General features: G+C 42.8%; 1 protein-coding gene across 1 annotated transcript; it reads right to left on the bottom strand.

Moving 5' to 3' along the window:
• Positions 1–174: 174 nt before the first annotated feature.
• ctss2.1 (cathepsin S, ortholog2, tandem duplicate 1) lies at positions 175–21411 on the bottom strand. The gene is made up of 8 exons (XM_060921944.1): positions 21329–21411; positions 19725–19850; positions 10927–11049; positions 10440–10592; positions 1972–2196; positions 1700–1865; positions 1321–1423; positions 175–1072 (listed from the first exon to the last, which is right to left on the bottom strand). Exons 2-8 carry the CDS (start codon positions 19842–19844, stop codon positions 973–975), a joined length of 990 nt encoding a protein of 329 aa, XP_060777927.1. The 5' UTR covers positions 19845–19850; positions 21329–21411; the 3' UTR covers positions 175–972.
• Positions 21412–21849: the final 438 nt, after the last annotated feature.

Below are 21849 nucleotides of genomic sequence, written 5' to 3'. Positions count from 1 at the left end.
CTAACCAAATGTGCTGGAATCAATCTGAAAGCGCTAATCACAGTTTTATCTACAGACAGACAGAGATAAAACATACATACAGGAGGAGAACATATTAGTTGTCTGTGTGTTGACAGGGAAATAAAAATCATCGATGCAGATACCAAATGGGACAATCGAAGCAGGAAAGGGTGGTCTTGCTGTATTTATGATTGTTTATTCTTCCCACAAAAGTGTAACCAGTTAAACAATAAATCAAAAAAAGAATAGGTGACAGTCAAATATAGATGACTTAAGAGCCAAACTTGACTAAAACTGTAAAGTGTCTGTTCATAATATAGTTACAGCCACTGGACACCTTTTGTAATTTGTCTAAATAGAATATAATTTTAGAAGACAACTTGACATTGCTAGAGAACTTTTGAAGTATATTGACCTTTCAGCTTGTAGAACTGAAAGACACTTTAGAACAAAAGTTGGCATCAGATTTTTTTGTTAAAAAGGTGTTCAATATTGTGATCCCTAAACATATAAAAGTTACAGGTACCAAAAAGCTTTAAAATCATTGCCATTGATCGTGTTTGTGCCAGTTTTATTTGGGACATTTGTCAGTAAGTCATTGTGTCATTCTCTCCTCATGTTAACCTATGAATGTTGCTAACCAACCAAAGGTTTTGAATCATGACAGTCTGTGTGTCAATCATAACTGGATGTTGTGTACCAATTTTGAAAATCCTTTGATACCTCATGTGAAATTGTTTGTGGTGATGTTGCACTAATAAAAAGTCACTTGTAAATTCAGTGGGGTAGAATCATGTTTTCATATATCAGTTTCAATTTCTGTACAAAAAAGTTTGTTCAAGTATAAAATCAATGTATTTCGTGAAGCAACATTTAAGATAAAGATAAAACAAAATCATAAACATCTGATTTAAAAACATACTAGAAATGAAGGTAATCAAGAATCTAATAATATGCTCCTGTTTATCTGTCCTACATGACTGGGTAGCAAGCATAGCTTGCAATGCCACACATATTGCCTTTGTTGCGGGCAATGCGGATGTAGCCTCCATCTCCAAAACTTGTACCCCAGCTGTCACAGAAAGACATATATTACAGAAACACTGTGGTCAACATTCTTGAGATATATAATGGTATGTTCTTAAAATCATAAACATTTCAGTTTATCAGATGCAAGTGTACATTTAAATGAAACCCAAATGTAGTCTGTTTAGTCATAAGGTTTTATTTGCCATAGAGAAATTTTATATTTTATTAATTGAAATAATGAAATTATATAAGCCTGTTGTCTTATACGGTGATTAAAACTGTAACTTGTACCTGTTTTTCACTAGCCAGTAGTCTTCTCCATTCAGGGTGCCATACCCTACAGCCAGCACTCCGTGGTTTACGTCGTGGGTGCAAGTTGGGTCATTGTAGACACCTGTTAAGAAAAGCAGACAAAGTATAGACAAAATATAGGCCATACTGCAGAGACCATAGCATTTTTAAATTCATGTGCATTAAGGTGGCAGTAAAGATATGCCTCACAAGAGTCACATCTTTATGACTCTTGTTGAATGTACTGCAATGTGGCTAACAATAATAATACAATGTGCTTGAAATTCATTCATTCAAATGCAAGCATGTGTAAAAATACAAAGTCATCAGCTATTTATACTGTTTTGAGGCCATTTGTAGTTGTTAAAGTACATCATACCACTGCGGTACATGAGGAACGTTGGACGAGTAGCATCAATAGCCACAGAGATGGGGCCAATGGTGGCCAGAGCTTGCTTAAGTGCCTCCTCATCACCCTCAGAAACATAATAATAACCGGAGCAATTGGCAACACGTTTTGATGGGTCATATCTGCACTGTCCGTCCTGGAAAACAATTAAGAAACCAGTAAGGACAAATACTTGCATTGCCACATAGTACACACAAGACAAAATTTTATATTTGAATATGGATTTTAAAGAGGTAATGTACCACAGCAGTGTAAGGGTAGGCTTCGTCAGAATCTATACCACTATTGTCAATGACATACTGGAAGGCCCTGGTCATGAAACCTCCATGGCAACCCTTGTTTCCATACTTTGTAGAGCAGTCCACCAAGTTCTGGGAACTGAGAGATGTCACCTGACCTGTAGTCCTCTTTAGCTGACCCTCTAGTGCACCAGCAGCACTGAATGCCCAGCATGAACCACATGCACCCTGACAGGAGGAAATAACATTGAAACTATGAAAAAGAAACATGAGCATAAACAGTGACTGCAGTTTCTCAACCATCTTCCTTCTATAAATTTCACACACATTTCTCAGTCTAATGGCTTTGAAGTCAATACAGGAAGAAACTCAAGTCAAATAGTCAAATTTATTCAGATAGAAGCAAATGAATTAGTCTGATACTGTGTGTGTGTGTGTGTGTGTGTGTGTGTGTGTGTGTGTGTGTGTGTGTACACACACGTTTGTCTCACTATCCTTGTGAGGACCTTCTACTGACAATTACAGGGTTAATCAAAATTATGTTAACACTAATGGATTATTTTTCTCCTGTCAAAGTCAAGTATTTTTCTCATGTGTCCAGGCTTTAAATGGTACTGTTGCTCGCTAGTTTTTGTGTGTTGAACACGATGGCGAACAGGTTGAGACCATCCTGTAAATCATCTTGCACATATGATGTATGATTTGTGAATAAATGGTTTCTACCACTTAAGTGTTTACATAATTTTTTGACCAACCCTGTATTATTGCAGTTAATTAATGCTATGCCTGCACCTAAACCTAACCTTCACTTCAGTAATGAAAAGGAAACTTTTTGGCTGTTATATATTTTTTGTTTAAAAAAAAAAAAACACACACCACATGCACACACAACACACAACAGCAATTTCCTTATGGGGACCATCCAAATGTCCCCTCAGGTCGAAATTGTTGGATTTTACTATCCTAGTGGGGACATTTGGTCCTCAGTAGTATATAAAAACATGCACGCATAGGCGCGCACACACACAATTAGAATATTGTGAAAAAGTTCTATATTTTCCATTAGTTTTTTTAAGAAAGTGAAAATGAATATATTCTAGACTGATTAAATGTGAACCAAATGTTTCAAGCATTTTTCTATTTTAATTTTGATAATTATGGCCTACAGTGCAAAAAAAAAACCCCTCAAAATAGGAGTATTTCATTTTGAGTAAAACAGTATAAATACCGGGCGGCATGGTGGTGTAGTGGTTAGCGCTGTCGCTTCACAGCAAGAAGGTCCGGGTTTGAGCCCCGTGGCCGGCGAGGGCCTTTCTGTGCGGAGTTTGCATGTTCTCCCCATGTCCACGTGGGTTCCCTCCGGGTGCTCCGGTTTCCCCCACAGCCCAAAGACATGCAGGTTAGGTTAACTGGTGACTCTAAATTGACTGTGAATGTGAATGGTTGTCTGTGTCTATGTGTCAGCCCTGTGATGACCTGGCGACTTGTCCAGGGTGTACCCCGCCTTTCGCCCGTAGTCAGCTGGGATAGGCTCCAGCTTGCCTGCGACCCTGTAGAAGGATAAAGCGGCTAGAGATAATGAGATGAGATGAGTTCTATATTTTCCATTAGTTTTTTTTTAAGAAAGTGAAAATGAACATATTCTAGACTGATTAAATGTGAACCAAATGTTTCAAGCATTTTTCTATTTTAATTTTGATAATTATGGCCTACAGTGCAAAAAAATAAAAAAAACCCTAAAAATAGGAGTATTTCATTTTGAGTAAAACAGTATAAATACCGGGCGGCATGGTGGTGTAGTGGTTAGCGCTGTCGCTTCACAGCAAGAAGGTCCGGGTTCGAGCCCCGTGGCCGGCGAGGGCCTTTCTGTGCAGAGTTTGCATGTTCTCCCCATGTCCACGTGGGTTCCCTCCGGGTGCTCCGGTTTCCCCCACAGCCCAAAGACATGCAGGTTAGGTTAACTGGTGACTCTAAATTGACCGTAGGTGTGAATGTGAATGGTTGTCTGTGTCTATGCATCAGCCCTGTGATGACCTGGCGACTTGTCCAGGGTGTACCCCGCCTTTCGCCCGTAGTCAGCTGGGATAGGCTCCAGCTTGCCTGCGACCCTGTAGAACAGGATAAAGCGGCTAGAGGATAACAGGATAAAGCAGCTAAATACCATCTCTCAATCTAGTTCAGTACACGCAACCACAATCATGGGGAAGACTGCTGACTTGACAGTTGTCCAAAACATGATCACGGACACCCTCCACAAGGAGGGTAAGCAACAGATGATCATTGCTGAAAAAGCTGGCTGGAAAAGGTGCACAAGCAACAAGGATGAGCGCAGCCTTGAGAGGATTATCAAGAAAAGTTGATTCAAGAACTTGGGAGAGCTTCACAAGGAGTGGACTGAGGCTGGTGTCAGTGCATCAAGAGCCACCACGCACAGACACGTCTTCAGGAAAGGGGCTACAACTGTTACATTCCTAATATAAAGCCACTCCTGAACCAGAGACATTGTCAGAAGTGTCTTCCCTGGACTAAGGAGAGAAAGCACTGGGCTGTTGCTCAGTGGTCCAAAGTTCTCTTTTCAGATGAAAGTAAATTTTGCATTTCATTTGAAAAATCAAGGTCCTTGAGTCTGGAGGAAGAGTGAAGAGGCACAGAATCCAAGGTGTTTGAAGTCCAGTGTGAAGTCTCTGCAGTCTGTAATGATTTGGGGTGCCATGTCATTTGCTGGTGTTGGTCCACTGTGTTTTATCAAGTCCAAAGTCAACGCAGTGGTCTACCAGGAGATTTTAGAGAACTTCAGGCTGGTATCTGCTCACAAGTTTTATGGAGATGCTGATTTCCTTTTCCAGCAGGACTCAGCACCTGCCCACATTGCCAAAACTACTACCAAATGGTTTCCATTTCTGGTTGAGAGTATGCTGTGCGCATTCTGGCTGCCACTTCTCTTTCTTTTATTTTCCCTCTTGTTTTTCTTTTTTGTGTAGTTTGATGTTTGTTTGTTTTTGTTGTTTTTTTGTTTGAGTGTTTTGTCCACTGGTTGTGGTGTAACTCTGGACCCAGTTTTGGGCATCAGTTCCCTCCAGGCCTTGGTTTGCCGTTGGTGATACCGGTGCTCCTAGCTACGGACTGCAGTGAGCTTGTTGCTCTTTTAACATCATGGTTGTCCAGTGCTCTATGCAATGATGCTTTTGTGCTTGGCATGGTGTTCCAAGCAATGTTGCTCAGTGGCGTTGCGGTGGCTGTGTAGGTGGTTTGGGACATACCAGCGCTCTGCGTGGCAGTACTTCTGTGCTCGCTTTGTGGATCCATGGCACGATGTTCTGAGCGATGTTGCCCAGCGGCATCACGGTGTCTGTGCAGGCAGTGTGGAACTTCTCTTCGTGTGCCTTTTGGTGGGACTGTGACAGCTACACCATTGGAATGACATCTTGACCTTCTTTTGGTGGACTTTTTTTAAATTGTAAAGCGACCTTGGGTGTGAGAGAGGTGCTATATAAATTCAACTGATTATTATTATTAGCTGACCTTGATATTACTGTGCTTGACTGGCCAGCCAACTTGCCTGACCTGAACCCCATAGAGAATCCACTGGGTATTGTCAAGAGGAAGATGAGAAACACCCGACCCAAAAATACAGACAAGATGAAGGCTGCTATCAAAGCAACCTGGGCTTCAATAACATCTCAGCAGTGCCACAGGCTGATCGCCTCCATGCCATGCCGCATTGATGCAGTAATCCATGGTAAAGGAGCCTCAACTTATTTATTGAGTACATAATTTAACATACTTTTCAGAAGTTGGACATTTCTGTATTGTAAATCCTTTTTTGATTGATCTTAGGACATATGCTTATAATTTGAGATACTGGATTCCTAATGTTCATGAGCTATAAGCCATAATCATCAATATTAAAACAAAAAAGGCTAGAAATATTTTACTTTACATGTAATGAGTATAGAATATATGAAAGTTTCCTGTTCTCTCTAAACAGCATTAACCAAGCACACCTACTTTCACTTTTCCCCACTTAGTGCTCACCTTATTTAAACCCCAGCTTCTGTTAGTTTGTCTGGCATTTTTTTTTCATGCCAATGCACATTGTCTTCCTCACCTCTACTGTTGTGTTTTCATGCCTGGTGTTTTTTTGTTGCTTTGACTATCCTGTGTACATAAATGTTTTCCACACTTACATCCATCTCCATGCCTCAACCATGATAAAAAAAAAATATTTAGTGGAAATGTCAGAATCTCATTCATTTGAAGGAAAGAGAGGTCATACTGTGTGTAGTATATAAATGAAACTTTAACATAGGCTACATGAAAAACAAGCTTTATATGGCGCTCCAATCTACAGTTTCAGCTACCTGCATTAGATCTTCTGACATATCCCCATGGATATGGCGCTCCCACTATATCTGCCAATGTTTGCTTGTTGTTTTGAGTTTGCTGCCAGTTGTTTAGCATTTGAGGAAGTATGAGTAGACCCATTGTGAGACCCATCAATATTACATTATGATTTACATAAACGTTATGGTCACCAGGGGGTAGATTAAGGTTTTGATGTTGCCATTTTGCTCCCAATCTCACACAACACCATTACTGCATAATAACAGAAAATTTAGACTTTTCACTGAGAGTACGAATGGGGTATGAGGAAGAAACGACAGTTGTTGGTCCTGAAAAGTCAGAAGGAACTTTTCTTACATGTAGCTTGTCACAGTCCCATGGCAGGGCATTTAGGACAGGATAAAAAACACTGAATGGTCTCATGGCCCATTTCTACTGGCCGAGCATTCACAGCGATGCTCATAGGTGGTGCATGGCATGTCGTGAATGTCAGCTGGTGAATCTGCCAACCACCCTAAAAGCACCATTGCGCCCTTTACCACTGATCAAGAGCCCCTTCGAAAGAATTGGCATGGATCTCATCAGGTCATTAGACTGGATTGTATGAGGGCATTGCTTTGTATTAGTCCTAGTAGATCATTCAATGCTAATACCCAGAAACAGTGTGTCTATGCAACATTTATTCACGCAGTGTTATGAAGACACTATTTTCTCCCAAGTTGGGATCCCAAAAGAGATCCTGAAGGCACACCGTTCATGCTATGCACAAATTGATTCATGCCAACGTTTACCACCCGCAGACGAATGGACTAGTTAAATGGTTTAATCACACACTTAAATACATGATTCATATATTTGTTCATGGGGATGCACAGAATTGGAACAGATGGTTCGAACCCCTTTTATTTGCAGTTCAAGCAGTCACACAAGCTTCCACAGAGTCTCCTCAATTCAATTAATGTATGGGGATAAGCCTCATGGCATCTTGGATGTCATTAGGGGAAATTGGGAGAAGGAACCTTCTATGACAATGAAATTCAGTATGTTCTTGACCTGAGAGCAAAACTTTACACACTGAGCCACCTAACCCAGAAGAATTTGCTTCAGGCTCAAGAACAGCAATCCTCACTGTATAATGGGGTGTTCGGCTACAGGAATTTGCACTGGGAGATAAAATGTTCACTTTACTACCCAAACTGAGATCCAAATTACTCACGAAGTGGTAAGGACCCTTTGAGGTCACACGGCAAGTCAGTTGTTGACTATGAGGTCAGGCAAATGGACAGAGGCAATGCACTTCAGATATACTGCTTCAATCTCCTAAAACCATGGAGAGATGAGGTCCCTGTGGCAATGGTGGTTCCTGAGAGGGAGGAGCTGTGATGAGGCAGTCCAAAATGTGCAGCCCAATTCATCCCGGTCCCCTGTCCTGGACCACCTCTTGCTGTCCCAGACAGCACAGGTTGCCAAAAAAGTAATTCGGGTATAAACTCAAGGCTCTGCTCAACATGGGGGTAATCAAATAGTGGTGTCATTCAGGCAAAATTTGTTCATTTTGAATCTTTTGTATGATTCAGGAGTAACGAGTCATCTCAGTGAGTGATTCATTCATTTTTCCCTGGGCCACACATGCATGCCACTCAAGCTCGGCTTCATTCATGAACAGGTCTTTTGGGTACGAGTTTCTCATTCACTTGTCATATGACCACTGCATATTCTCAGGAGGGAGGAGTGATCCATTCACAAATCATAATTATGGGTCTTTTGGGTAGCACGGCATCCCCAAATTGATAACATGGCAGTGATTGCGCCTGCCCAAGATCCAGGACCAAAAGTGGGTAAGGCAGTTTTTGGGACTGGCTGTTTTGACCACACCCTACTCCAGTGGTTCCACCACAAGAAGGATGCCAATGTATGGATCACTTGTTAGTATCTAATTCTTCAGCCCTTCAAGTTCAAGGTGGTCCACAGTCCAGGAATGCAGATGTTTGTGGGAGATTACCTCTCCCTTTGTGGAGGGGGCAGGTAGCTGCATGGCGGATGGCTCCCTGGCCTAAGTCGGGCAGTAGGGGTATGCTGCAGCAGGGGCACAGTTGATGAGGCAGGGTGAACTGGCAGTTAACACGAGTCTCACCTGTGTCAGATTGCCAGCGGTTTATTTGTGTATCCTTTGTGTGTTTGAAGAGAGAAACTGGTAAACAGAGAGAGAAGAGCAGCCCAGTGCAGTGTGTGTGTGTGTGTGTGTGTGTGTGTGTGTGTGTGTGTGTGTGCACGCGCGCTTAGAGTGCACAGAGTGAAATAAAATCACTGAATAAAATGCACCTTGAGGCGTCACAAGCCTGTCTCCCATTTCCCCTGAACCAAAAGGGTGTTACTTCTTAATATACAGTGGGGCAAAAAAAGTATTTAGTCAGTCACCAATTGTGCAAGTTCTCCCACTTAAAAAGATGAGAGAGGCCTGTAATTTTCATCATAGGTATACCTCAACTATGAGAGACAAAATGAGAAAAAAAATTCAGAAAATCACATTGTCTGATTTTTAAAGAATTTATTTGCAAGTTATGGTAGAAAATAAGTATTTGGTCAATAACAAAAGTTCATCTCAATACTTTGTTATATACCCTTTGTTGGCAATGACAGAGGTCAAACGTTTTCTGTAAGTCTTCACAAGGTTTTCACACACTGTTGCTGGTATTTTGGCCCATTCCTCCATGCAGATCTCCTCTAGAGCAATGTTTTGGGGCCGTCGCTGGGCAACATGGATTTTCAACTCCCTCCAAAGATTTTCTATGGGGTTGAGATAAGGAGACTGGCTAGGCCACTCCAGGACCTTGAAATGCTTCTTATGAAGCCATTCCTTTGTTGCCCGGGAGGTGTGTTTGGGATCATTGTCATGCTGAAAGACCCAGCCACGTTTCATCTTCAATGCCCTTGCTGATGGAAGGAGGTTTTCACTCAAAATCTCATGATACATGGCCCCATTCATTCTTTCCTTTACACGGATCAGTCGTCCTGGTCCCTTTGCAGAAAAACAGCCCCAAAGCATGATGTTTCCACTCCCATGCTTCACAGTAGGTATGGTGTTCTTTGGATGCAACTCGGCATTCTTTCTCCTCCAAACACGACAAGTTGAGTTTTTACCAAAAAGTTCTATTTTGGTTTCATCTGACCATATGACATTCTCCCAATCCTCTTCTGGATCATCCAAATGCTCTCTAGCAAACTTCAGACGGTCCTGGACATGTACTGGCTTAAGCAGGGGGACACGTCTGGCACTGCAGGATTTGAGTCCCTGGCGGCGTAGTGTGTTACTGAGGTAGCCTTTGTTACTTTGGTCCCAGCTCTCTGCAGGTCATTCACTAGGTCCCCCCATGTGGTTCTGAGATTTTTGCTCACCGTTCTTGTGATCATTTTGACCCCACGGGGTGAGATCTTGCATGGAGCCCCAGATTGAGGGAGATTATCAGTGGTCTTGTATGTCTTCCATTTTCTAATAATTGCTCCCACAGTTGATTTCTTCACACCAAGCTGCTTACCTATTGCAGATTCAGTCTTCCCAGCCTGGTGCAGGTCTACAATTTTGTTTCTGGTGTCCTTTGACAGCTCTTTGGTCTTGGCCATAGTGGAGTTTGGAGTGTGACTGTTTGAGGTTGTGGACAGGTGTCTTTTATACTGATAACGAGTTCAAATAGGTGCCATTAATACAGGTAACGAGTGGAGGACAGAGGAGCCTCTTAAAGAAGTTACAGGTCTGTGAGAGCCAGAAATCTTGCTTGTTTGTAGGTGACCAAATACTTATTTTACTGAGGAATTTACCAATTAATTCATTAAAAATTCTACAATGTGATTTCCTGGATTCTTTCCCCCCATTCTGTCCCTCATAGTTGAAGTGTACCTATGATGAAAATTACAGGCCTCTCTCATCTTTTTAAGTGGGAGAACTTGCACAATTGGTGGCTGACTAAATACTTTTTTGCCCCACTGTACTATTTTTTTTCTTTCAAAATTCTAGAATTAGATTTAATTTGACTGTAGACAAAAAAAAAAATCTGACCTTGTGAAAGAATCAAGAAAGCATGAATGCATATAGGCTATCAATATTAGAGCATAGTAAAACAAAATATTACCTGGTACTTGACCTCTGTTACATAGCCCTTTTCCCTCCAGTCAATTGAATCTGGTACTGAAATTCCAGCAGAAGCAGCAAATGTAGAAGTCCTCCTTGTCAGGTTAGGAGGTACTCGAGTCCCGGCAAACTTTTGCAGGATCTCCTCTTGAGTCTAGCATTCATTTACAGAAAGTGTTACAGTAGGAATCATTTACTGGTTTTAAGTCCACTTTTAGTTTGTAGACTATCAGACTGAATAAAGAAAATATCTACTTTCCTGAAGCTACTGTTCCTATTTGTGTAGAGATTTCCTTAAATTCATTAAAGCTGACATTAGGTAAAAGAAACTGAAATAAAATTCATGGACCCAAATAAGTTTCTTGACTGATGACAAATATTTTTTCCATAAATATACATAAAGAAATGCACTTGCTAGTACTTTTGCATCTGCCTATAGACCCAATTATCTGATTTTGAAGTTCTCCTGATTTTTGTAAAAATCTTACCATGTCTCCCATATGGTTCATGCCCAATTCATATGTGTGCATTCCCAAAGAAGCCTCCAGGTTGTGTAGGGTGATCAAGCGCAGGTTGCTCTCCCAAACTTCCCTCCGACCCAACTCCTCCAACTGCCACCACACATTTACAAAGTATTGGCACTTCTGGCATATTAAGGACTTATAGTATCACTGGTACATAGGAGTATACAATATCAATATTGTGAAATTATGCCTCTTACATAAATTAGTCACATCTTACAATAAAATTCTAAAATGGCAAAAATTTATTCAGATTTGTTGGTATTAACATTTTTGTGCACAAATAAACTTGAATTTGAGCTTCCACTACAGTTTATCAAACCTATAAATGACACATGTATAGCATAAATGTCTACAAGTTTTGTGATGCGAGTATTGCCTTGTTTTGAATTCAATAATTTTATGATTTGTAAGTCCAGAGGGCTTCTGTCTGATTCTTGCCCTGGGGCTGGAGCCCTAGTAAGACATCATGGGAACTCAAGACTTCTATCGGAGGTTATTTCACAGCAAAATTAAAATCAGTCTGAAGAAACCAAGAATCTTTGGAGTTACTGGAAATTACAGTGCCTAATAGACACAGAATAGCAGATAGCCACCTGAATGAGTGAATAATTTTAAAGGGGATCACACCCTAATTAAAAAACCTTTTTTTTTTTTAAATATCCTGAGCCCTATTTCACCATCTCGTTGGGTCCAAATATATAGTAGGGACAAAAATGACTGAAATTGGTTCAGTATTGAGTTAGAACAATAAAACTGGCAACCACAAAACAGCTGTAGAATGTAAGCCTACGGGGCAAACATCTGCATCAAAGTAAATCAAACTTTTGTCAAAGTTTTCACCACTGACAGGCTCATAATTTAATTATAAGTGTCTGGCAACATGGAAATGATCCTTACAGAGCTACACCTTTGTCTGTTTTCCTCAATAACTGCAAAGAAACTGTAGAAAATGACTGTTTCTGCAGTCAGTGTTTTACCTTTCCCTTCTTCTGGTCTCTGACACAGCACCCCATTCAGTGCCTATAGGCAATTATCATATAGAGCTGTTTTCTGATGCTTACAAAAGGAGAAAAGTCATGCAGAATTTGTGAAGTCTATTTCCAAAGTAATGCCCCAATATTTACGCGGATTATGATGAGTGTCTGACAACATGGAAAGGAACCCTTTTGTAAACATCAGAAAACAGCCCCTGAAAGATAGTCGATTACAGGCACTGAATGGGGTGCTGTGTCAGAGACTGAAAAAAAGACAAAGGTAAAACAATGACTGCCAGTTATAACTTTCTAACGTAATGCTGGACCAATTTCAATCATTTTTGTCTGTAGTAAATATTTGGACCCAAAGACATGGGAACATATGGCCTTGGTGGAAAAAAAAAAATCCCAGAGCTTTCCTTTAAGGTTACTATTATACTACTACAGTAGTATAATAGTACTACTATTATTGCAGCTTTATTGAATGCACTATTGAATCAATACTATAGTGGATATAAAAAGTGTACACACCCTGTTAAAATGATAGGTTTTTCTGATGTTTAAAAAAAAATATCGACACCACGATAAATAATTTCAAAACACTTCCCACCTTTAATGTGACCTTGAACCTGTACAATTCAATTGAAAAACAAACAAATCTGTTAGGGGGGGAAAATACACAATAAGCTGGTTGCATAAGTGTGCACACCCTTAAACTAATACTTTGTTGAAGCACCTTCTGATTTAATTACAGCATTCAGTCTTTTTGGATTCACACCTGCCATCAATTAAAATGACTCTGATTAACCCCAAATAAAGTTTAGACATTTATTCAGTTGCATCCTCCAGCAAAAGCCAGGGTTCGCAGAGAGCTTACAAAGCATCCAAAAGGATCTCATTGTTGAACGGTATCAGTCAGGAGAAGGGGACAAAAAATGTCCACGGCATTAGATATACCATGGAGCACAGTGAAGACAGTCATCAAGAAGTAGAGAAACTATGGGACAACAGTGACATTACCAAGAACTGGACGTCCCTCCAAAATTGATGAAAAGACAAGACGAAAACTGGTCAGGAGGCTGCCAAGAGGCCTACAGCAACACTGAAGGAGCTGCAAGAATTTCTGGCAAGTACTGGTTGTGTACTACATGTAACAACAATCTCCCGTGTTCTCCCTATGTCTGGACTATGGGGTAGAGTCAAAGAAAAACATCCAGGCCTGGCTAAATTTTGCAAAAAAAAAAAGAAAAAAAAACACATCAACTCTACCAAAGGCATGTGGGAAAGTGTGTTATGGACTGATGAAACCAAGGTTGAACTTTTTGGCCACAATTCCAAAAGGTATGTTTGCAAAAACACCACTACTGTACACATCACCAAAAGAACACCATACCCACGGTGAAGCATAGTGGTGGCAGCATCATGTTTTGGGGTTGTTTTTCTTCAGCTGGAACAGGGGCTTTAGTCAAGGTGGATAGAATTATGAACAGTTTTAAATACCAGTAAGTTTTGGCCCAAAACCTTCAGGTGTCTGCTAGAAAGCTGAGGATGAAGAGGAATTTCATCTTTCAGCACAACAATGACCCCCAAAATGTTTTGGAATGGCCCAGCCAGAGCCCAGACCTAAATCCAATTGAAAATCTGTGGAGTGACCTGAAGAGGGCTGTGCACAAGAGATGCCCTCACAATCTAACAGATTTGGAGCACTTTTGTAAGGAAGAGTGGGCAAATATTGCCAAGTCTAGATGTGGCAGGCTGATAGACTCCTACCCAAAAAGACTGAATGCTGTAATTAAATCAAAAGGTGCTTCAACAAAGTATTAGGGTGTGCACACTTATGCAACCAGCTTATTGTATGTTTATTTTTTATGTCCCCCCCCAACAGATTTGTTTGTTTTTCAATTGAATTGTACAGGGTACAGGTCACATTAAAGGTGGGAAAAGTTTTGAAATTATTTATCATGGTCTCTTTTTTTTTACATCAGAAAAAACTATTTTAATGTGGTGTGTACACTTTTTATATCCACTATACATTGAATGTACTATTAATGCAGCTGTAAAAATCCAATTCTGGAAACACTGTCCTAATCATTAGATTGGAGCTGTGTGTGCGCATAACTTCAGAGTAAACTGGCTGGGCCAGTATCTGAATTATAAATATCAAATCTGAATTAATATCAAACACACACACACACACACACAGAGATCTTGGTCTTGAACAAGAGCAGTTCACCAAACCTCTTATGGAAATTTATAAAACAAGGACCGTGACATCGCCCAGTATGGCACAGCTGGGGCCCCACCCTGGAGCTCGTATGCGTATGCTCAGCCCAAGGGGCCTCGACGACCTGATCCCCGAACACAGCGGCTAGCTGTTGGGACATGGAATGTCACGTCGTTGCGGGGGGGGGGGGGGGGGGGAGCCTGAGCTTGTGCGGGAGGTTGAGAGGTACTGGTTAGAGATAGTCGGGCTCACCTCCACGCACAGCTTGGGTTCCGGAACCCAGCTCCTCGAGAGGGGCTGGACTCTCCACTTCTCTGGAGTCACCCCCGGTGAGCGGCGGCGGGCTGGTGTGGGCTTGCTTATACTGTAGCTCCACAGCTTAGCCGCCATGTGTTAGAGTTTACCCCAGTGAACGAGAGGGTTGCCTCTCTGCGCCTTCGGGTCAGGGAGAGGGTGCTTGCTGTTGTTTGTGCCTATGGGCCGAATAGCAGCATAGAGTATTCGGCCTTCTTGGAGTCCCTGAGAGAGGTACTGAGAGGTGCTCAGACTGGGGACTCCATTGTTCTACTGGGGGACTTCAAGGCTCATGTGGGTGATGACAGTGACACCCGGAGGGGTGTGATTGGGAGGAACGGCCTCCCCGATCTGAACCCGAGTGGTGTTTTGTTATTGGACTTCTGTGCTAATCATGGTTTGTCTATAATGAACACCACGTTCAAGCATAGGGGTGTCCATAAGTGCACGTGGCACAAGGACACCTTAGGTCAGAGGTCGATGATTGACTTTGTTGTCGTTTCATCTGATCTCCGGCCCGATGTCTTGGACACTCGGGTGAAGAGAGGGGCTGAGTTGTCAACTGATCACCACCTGGTGGTGTGTTGGATCTGCTGGTGGAGGAGGAAGCCAGACAGACCTGGCAGGCCCAAACATATGGTGAGGGTCTGCTGGGAACGTCTGGCCGAGCACTCTGTTGTGGAGGTCTTTAACTCCCACCTCCGGGAGAGCTTCTCACAGCTCCCGAGGGAGGTGGGGGACATTGAGTCTGAGTGGACCATGTTCTCTGCCTCCATTGTTGACATGGCTGTTTGGAGCTGTGGCCGCAAGGTCTCTGGTGCCTGTCATGGCGGCAATCCCCAAACCCGGTGGTGGACACCGGAAGTAAGGGATACCGTCAAGCTGAAGAAGGAGTCCTATCGGGCCATGTTGGCCTCCGGGACTCTTGAGGCAGCTGACGGGTATCGGCAGGCCAGGCGTGCCGCAGCTCGGGCAGTTGCAGAGGCAAAAACTCGGAACTGGGAGGAGTTTGGTGAGGCCGTGGAGGAGGACTATCGGTGGGCCTCGAAGAAATTCTGGCAAACCGTCCGACGCCTCAGGAGGGGGAAGCAGTACTCTGCCAACACTGTTTACAGTGCAGGTGGGGAGCTTTTGACCTCAACTGGGGATATTGTTGGGCGGTGGAAGGAATACTTCGAGGATCTCCTCAATCCCACCATCATGTCTTCCATTGAGGAAGTGGAGGCTGATGACTCAGAGGTGCACTCATCCATTACCCAAGCCGAAGTCACTGAGGTGGTTTGCAAGCTCCTTGGTGGCAAGGCACCGGGGGTGGATGAGATCCGCCCTGAGTATCTCAAGTCTCTGGATGTTGTGGGACTGTCTTGGCTGACACACCTCTGCAACATCACATGGCGGTTGGGGACAGTGCCTCTGGAGTGGCAGACCAGGGTGGTGGTCCCTCTTTTCAAGAAAGGGGACCGGAGAGTGTGCACCAATTATAGGGGAATCACACTTCTCAGCCTCCCCGGGAAGGTTTACTCCAGGGTACTGGAGAGGAGAATTCGGCCAATAGTCAAACCTTGGATCCAGGAGGAACAATGCGGTTTTCGTCCTGGTCGTGGAACACTGGACCAGCTCTATACCCTTCATAGGGTGATCGAGGGTTCATGGGAGTTTGCCCAACCAGTCCACATGTGCTTTGTGGATCTGGAGAAGACATTCGACCATGTCCCTTGTGGTATTCTGTGGGGGGTGCTTCAGGAGTATGGGGTTCGGGGCTCTTTGCTAAGGGCTGTCCAGTCCCTGTACGAACGGAGCAGGAGTCTGGTTCGCATTGCCGGCAGTAAGTCAGACCTGTTCCCAGTGCATGTTGGACTCTGGCAGGGCTGCCCTTTGTCACCAGTTCTGTTCATAATTTTTATGAACAGAATTTCTAGGTGCAGCCAGGGGCTGGAGGGAGTCCTGTTTGGGAACCACAGGATTTCATCTCTGCTTTTTGCGGATGATGTTGTCCTGTTGGCTTCTTCAAACCAGGACCTTCAGCATGCACTGGGGTGGTTTGCAGTCGAGTGTGAAGCGGCTGGGATGAGAATCAGCACCTCCAAGTCCGAGGCCATGGTTCTCGACCAGAAAAGGGTGGCTTGCCCTCTCCAGGTTCGTGGAGAAGTCCTGCCTCAAGTGGAGGAGTTTAAGTATCTCAGGATCTTGTTCATGAGTGAGGGAAGGATGGAGTGTGAGATTGACAGGCAGATCAGTGCAGCCTCTGCAGTGATGCGTTCACTTTACCGGTCCGTCGTGGTGAAGGAGCTGAGGCGATCTACGTTCCGACTCTCACCTATGGTCATGAGCTTTGGGTAATGACTGAAAGAACAAGATTGCGGATACAAGCGGCCAAAATGAGTTTCCTTCGCAGGGTGGCTGGGCGCTCCCTTAGAGATAGGGTGAGACGCACAATCACTCGGGAGGAGCTCGGAGTAGAGCCGCTGCTCCTCCACATCGAGAGGAATCAGCTGAGGTGGCTCGGGCATCTCTTTCGGATGCCTCCTGGATGCCTCCCTGGGGAGATGTTCCAAGCATGTCCCCCCAGGGGGAGGCCCCGGGGAAGACCCAGGGCATGCTGGAGGGACTATGTCTCTTGGCTGGCCTGGGAACGCCTCTGTGTTCTTCCCGAGGAGCTGGCTGAGGTGTCTTGGGAGAGGGAAGTTTGGGCTTCCATGCTCAGACTGCTGCCTCTGCGACCCGGCTCCGGATAAGCGGAAGAAGATGATATACATCTCATCTCATTATCTCTAGCTGCTTTATCTTGCTCTACAGGGTCGCAGGCAAGCTGGAGCCTATCCCAGCTAACTACGGGCAAAAGGCGGGGTACACCCTGGACAAGTTGCCAGGTCATTACAGGGCCGACACAGACACAAACAACCATTCGCACTCACATTCACACCTACGGTCAATTTAGAGACACCAGTTAACCTAACTTGCATGTCTTTGGACTGTGGGGGAAACCAGAGCACCCGGAGGAAACCCACGCAGACACGGGGAGAACATGCAAACTCCGCACAGAAAGGCCCTCGTCGGCCACGGGGCTCGAACCCGGACCTTCTTGCTGTGAGGCAACAGCGCTAACCACTACACCACCACTATATATATATATATATATATATATATATATATATATATATATATGTGTGTGTGTGTGTGTGTGTGTGTGTGTGTGTGTGTGTGTGTGTGTGTGTGTGTGTGACCCCTCACCGAATCCAGGGACACATGTCGGCCAAAACGAATCCGAGATAATCGCAAAAGAAGCATTTTTTTTTTTTAAATTTGTGATTTTTGTTTTTTTCCATCATGTGCAAGTTGAGATCTTGAAGAATGCAATCAGTATTTCAGATAATAGATTGTTTTGTTGGAAAAGCATACATTTTTTGTTGCAAATTGTCTCGTTTTTGTCAGGACTGTAGCCTGCTGGGGGGTGTGCGTAAATTACCATATGGGCCATTCACATGATGATTTAAGTCTTTTTTTTTTTTTTTCGCGAATCAGCTGTATGATACAGGCTGAGCTCGTGGCTACTTAGCTGCATACAGGCATGTAATTTCACTATGGAATGAGTTACTAAACAGAGTGCAGAGGAGCTGAAACACCGCGAAGCAAACCAACACACGGTATTTACATCGGAGATCACCATTTCTAGCAAAAAAAAACGCAACCTCGTTTTCCAGATTGAATGGAATACTTGAATGATCGGATGATACACGGACCATTCTAGGATTACATTCCATCGGAGGCATTGGTGTGTGCAAGGTGCCATTTCTCTTTCTGATGGGGTAAGTTTATTAATCTAAGGCTGTGTGGTTATTTTTGCATGTAACGGAGAGTGTTGTGGTTTGGTTAAGCCTAGGTCACAACCGGACGTACGATTTTTTGGCCGTGTGATTTTTGGGCGTTTCCCAAATCGCTGCGGGGTTTTTTTTTGTTCATGGAGAAAGACGCACGTTGGCCGTAAGTTTGTCTTGCAACCTGAAAAAAACGTAAGCGCCCGTAGAGTTTGTTTGACATGACAACGAGCCTCTGCGGCTGGTCTGCAGCTCGAAAATCAGCACGTCACACGTGCGCTCTCGTGCGTTTCTTGCATGCTCTCCGTGTGTTTCTTGCATTTTTTGTGTGTAGACCGGCTGTAGGAGCACGTACTGTATGGCCGGTTGTGACCGAGGCTTTACATGAAACTAGCGTTGTGTTAGTTGTGTCATCATCGTGCTATCTTTCTTTCTTACGGTGTGAGTAATTTTTCAACCACAAAACGTTAAAGTATACTTTCGGACTTATTTTTGTACTTCATAATTGTGTTGGGCATACTTTGCATGGAAGGAAAATTGACGTGGTGATCTTTGTTTACATGAAAGTAGTATCGTGCTAGCTCATAGGGGGTAGAGCTTTCCTTAATATCATGCAAATGAGCACCATTATGTGCCCGCCCTGCAGCCAGAGTAGCTGAGATGGAAAACTTTGAGGGCGATTTTCTCCCTTTTCTGTTTTAAGAAGTATACACTTTCAAAAGGCCACACATTCTTCAAATATTGTCAGATCTCCACATGGAAGGCATCATTGGAAAGCTTAGAAACTGTACTTTCTGAATCTGTCAATAACTCAAAATGCCCCCGGGCAGACATGTGTCCCTGGATTCTGTGATCTGCCACATACATACATATATATATCTCATCTCATTATCTCTAGCCGCTTTATCCTGTTCTACAGGGTCGCAGACAAGCTGGAGCCTATCCCAGCTGACTACGGGCGAAAGGCGGGGTACACCCTGGACAAGTCGCCAGGTCATCACAGGGATATATATATATATATATATATATATATATATATATATATATATATATATGAATGATCACTATAGGTTGCCTATACACATTCGGCACTTAGCCTCCTAATTAATGAACTTACAGAAAGTGGCAAATGTTCTTCATACTTCATCAGTCAAGGTCTTCATTGAACAGGAGAGTTTTATTGAGGTTAAATCCTGAAGGTATGTGTAACTTTATACACAGTTCCCGCAAATATGTCCATTTTGCCCACAGCTGGGCTATTTCCAAAAATAACTGGTCTAGTACAACAATAATTGGAAAAGTCGTTGTAGATCATTTGTACATCAAGACGCTTGGCCCACATTCATATCAGTTAAGACAAGCGTCCAGGCAGCTTTACATTTTTGAAATCCAACATAAGAATAAGTGACAGTTCCACTATCCTAATTTCACAGTAGTCTTAGAAATTATCCTCACCTCACTAGTGTAGGTTTTGCTGTGATTTTTCTTCCACAGCAGCCAGTGCATGTCCAGGGTTGGGTCCTTAAGGGCCACTACTGACCCACAGATCACTGTGAACAGCAAGCTCCTCAACATCTTAACCTGCTCAAAATCAGAAACAGTTAGCTGAACCAAACTGGTCATAAAAGGTAAATCAGAGCCATGGAAAGGAAATATGATTATACTATTTTTTGCTTTTAATATGGATGCCTGTTAGATTAGAGAAATTAACTGCTTCTGCCAGCTGTGAGTTTTACACAGAACAGAAACCATAAGGGAATGTAAGATCTTAGTTACGCAACCAATCCCATGACCAAAGCCTATTTCGTTTTTCAATAACTGAATACTGAGAGAAGTTGTGGCGCGACTTAACTGTGTACAAACATACAGCTTAAACCTTCATATGAAGGCTTGTGTATGATACAGTTCAAGGTGTTTTTCTAATCTTTACAGTGCAGCAGTTAATCCAAGTATTATATCTCTATTATATTTCTTCAGTAAAATTCATACACTTCAACAACCAGAGCATTTTACATTCTGTACAACCTACACAAAAAGTTCTTGCTGCTCTCATCCTCTCCAATGCAAATCTTCAGCGTTGCCCAAAACAAGATATAAACTTCATTACTAAGAGACACCCAGACCACCTTCATTCGCAAGTGAGCTTCCACAGAAGTATTACATTTCCATCATGTACCAGCATAAAAGGACACAAAAAAACTATTTCACACAGACATTCCACCTGTTCTTTCTGACAAACTGTGCACAAATACTGCCACCTGCTGGAATAATTTTGCAATGAACCAGGTAACATTAACAGATTTCTGTTTTGGATGTAAACCTCTGCATCCGGGGGGGGGGCAAAGCTCGAATAGCACCCAGCTTCCTCAACACAGCCTCCTTTTTTTTAATCCCTTTCTACAATTTTCTCTCTTCTCAGCCGCCCTGATTATTTTATGAACATATTGTAAGCCTCTTCAGTGTGGTTTATAGATGACGAATAAAATAACAGGACAAGGAAGTGAAGCAATAACCTGAAGTTCGTTGGAAAAAACGCAAAGGAACCACAAACGGCTGATCCAGCATTGCTTTGGTACACAGGTTTTTTTTTTTTTTCATGATCTACCAAATTCAGAGTTTATATAATTCCAATAGAAATATCACATGGGAATATGTAAGGCAGCATTCCATATTTAACAAACAGGGGTTTTACTTTTATATACCAGAATGTTAATGTGCCAAATATCCACTCTTTCACAACAAATCGGTTCATGTTCCCCTTTTCCCTTCAACCGAGAAAAACAATCTGAAGACACAAAAACTCATAACCTGTAGGCTAAACTTCGAAAACTTTATCCCAAACACATTTTATTCATGGAACAACAAACACAAACACAACTTGCTTTAGAATGCCATACTAAAACCGAAAGTAAAATCTATCCGCCTGTTATGTACAGTATAGCCTGCTCTACAGGAAACTATCACACAGATTCAAAACAGACTTTTCTTTAGATTTCTCGAAATGTGGAATGAAACCGACACATCTCAAATAGCCCAGTGTATCTTTAACCAGCGCTTACCTCGTGCCTCTGAGATAAACCGCGTTCACCCAGGAGGAAGCAGAACCTGACTGACTCATGCCTGAACCGTTTTCAGCTTATAAAAGGTGTTATCACGTGTCAAATGAGATCATGAGATCGTTTTCTCTTGCTACATATGGCAGATAGATATAACAGCCAAGCAAAATTTAATGTCACTAAATGAAATTTAATGTCACTACATGACGCGGAAAAACTAGTTCATGCTTTCGTTACCTCCAGGTTGGATTATTGTAATGCCTTACTGTCTGGATGTTCCAATAAGTGCATAAACAAGCTCCAGTTAGTTCAAAATACAGCAGCAAGAGTCTTTACTAGAACTAGAAAATATGACCACATCACCCCTGTCTGATCCACACTGCATTGGCTCCCAATCAAATTTTGTATTGATTATAAAATACTACTATTGACCTTTAAAGCACTGAATGGTCTTGCGCCACAGTACCTGAGTGAACTTCTGGTCCTTTATGACCCGCCACGCCTACTTAGATCAAAAGGTGCAG

Source organism: Neoarius graeffei, chromosome 5 (assembly GCF_027579695.1).
Source record: "Neoarius graeffei isolate fNeoGra1 chromosome 5, fNeoGra1.pri, whole genome shotgun sequence".
NCBI lineage: Eukaryota > Metazoa > Chordata > Actinopteri > Siluriformes > Ariidae > Neoarius > Neoarius graeffei.
Note: the sequence above shows the minus strand (reverse complement) of the source record. Positions and strands in the feature narration are given on the sequence as shown.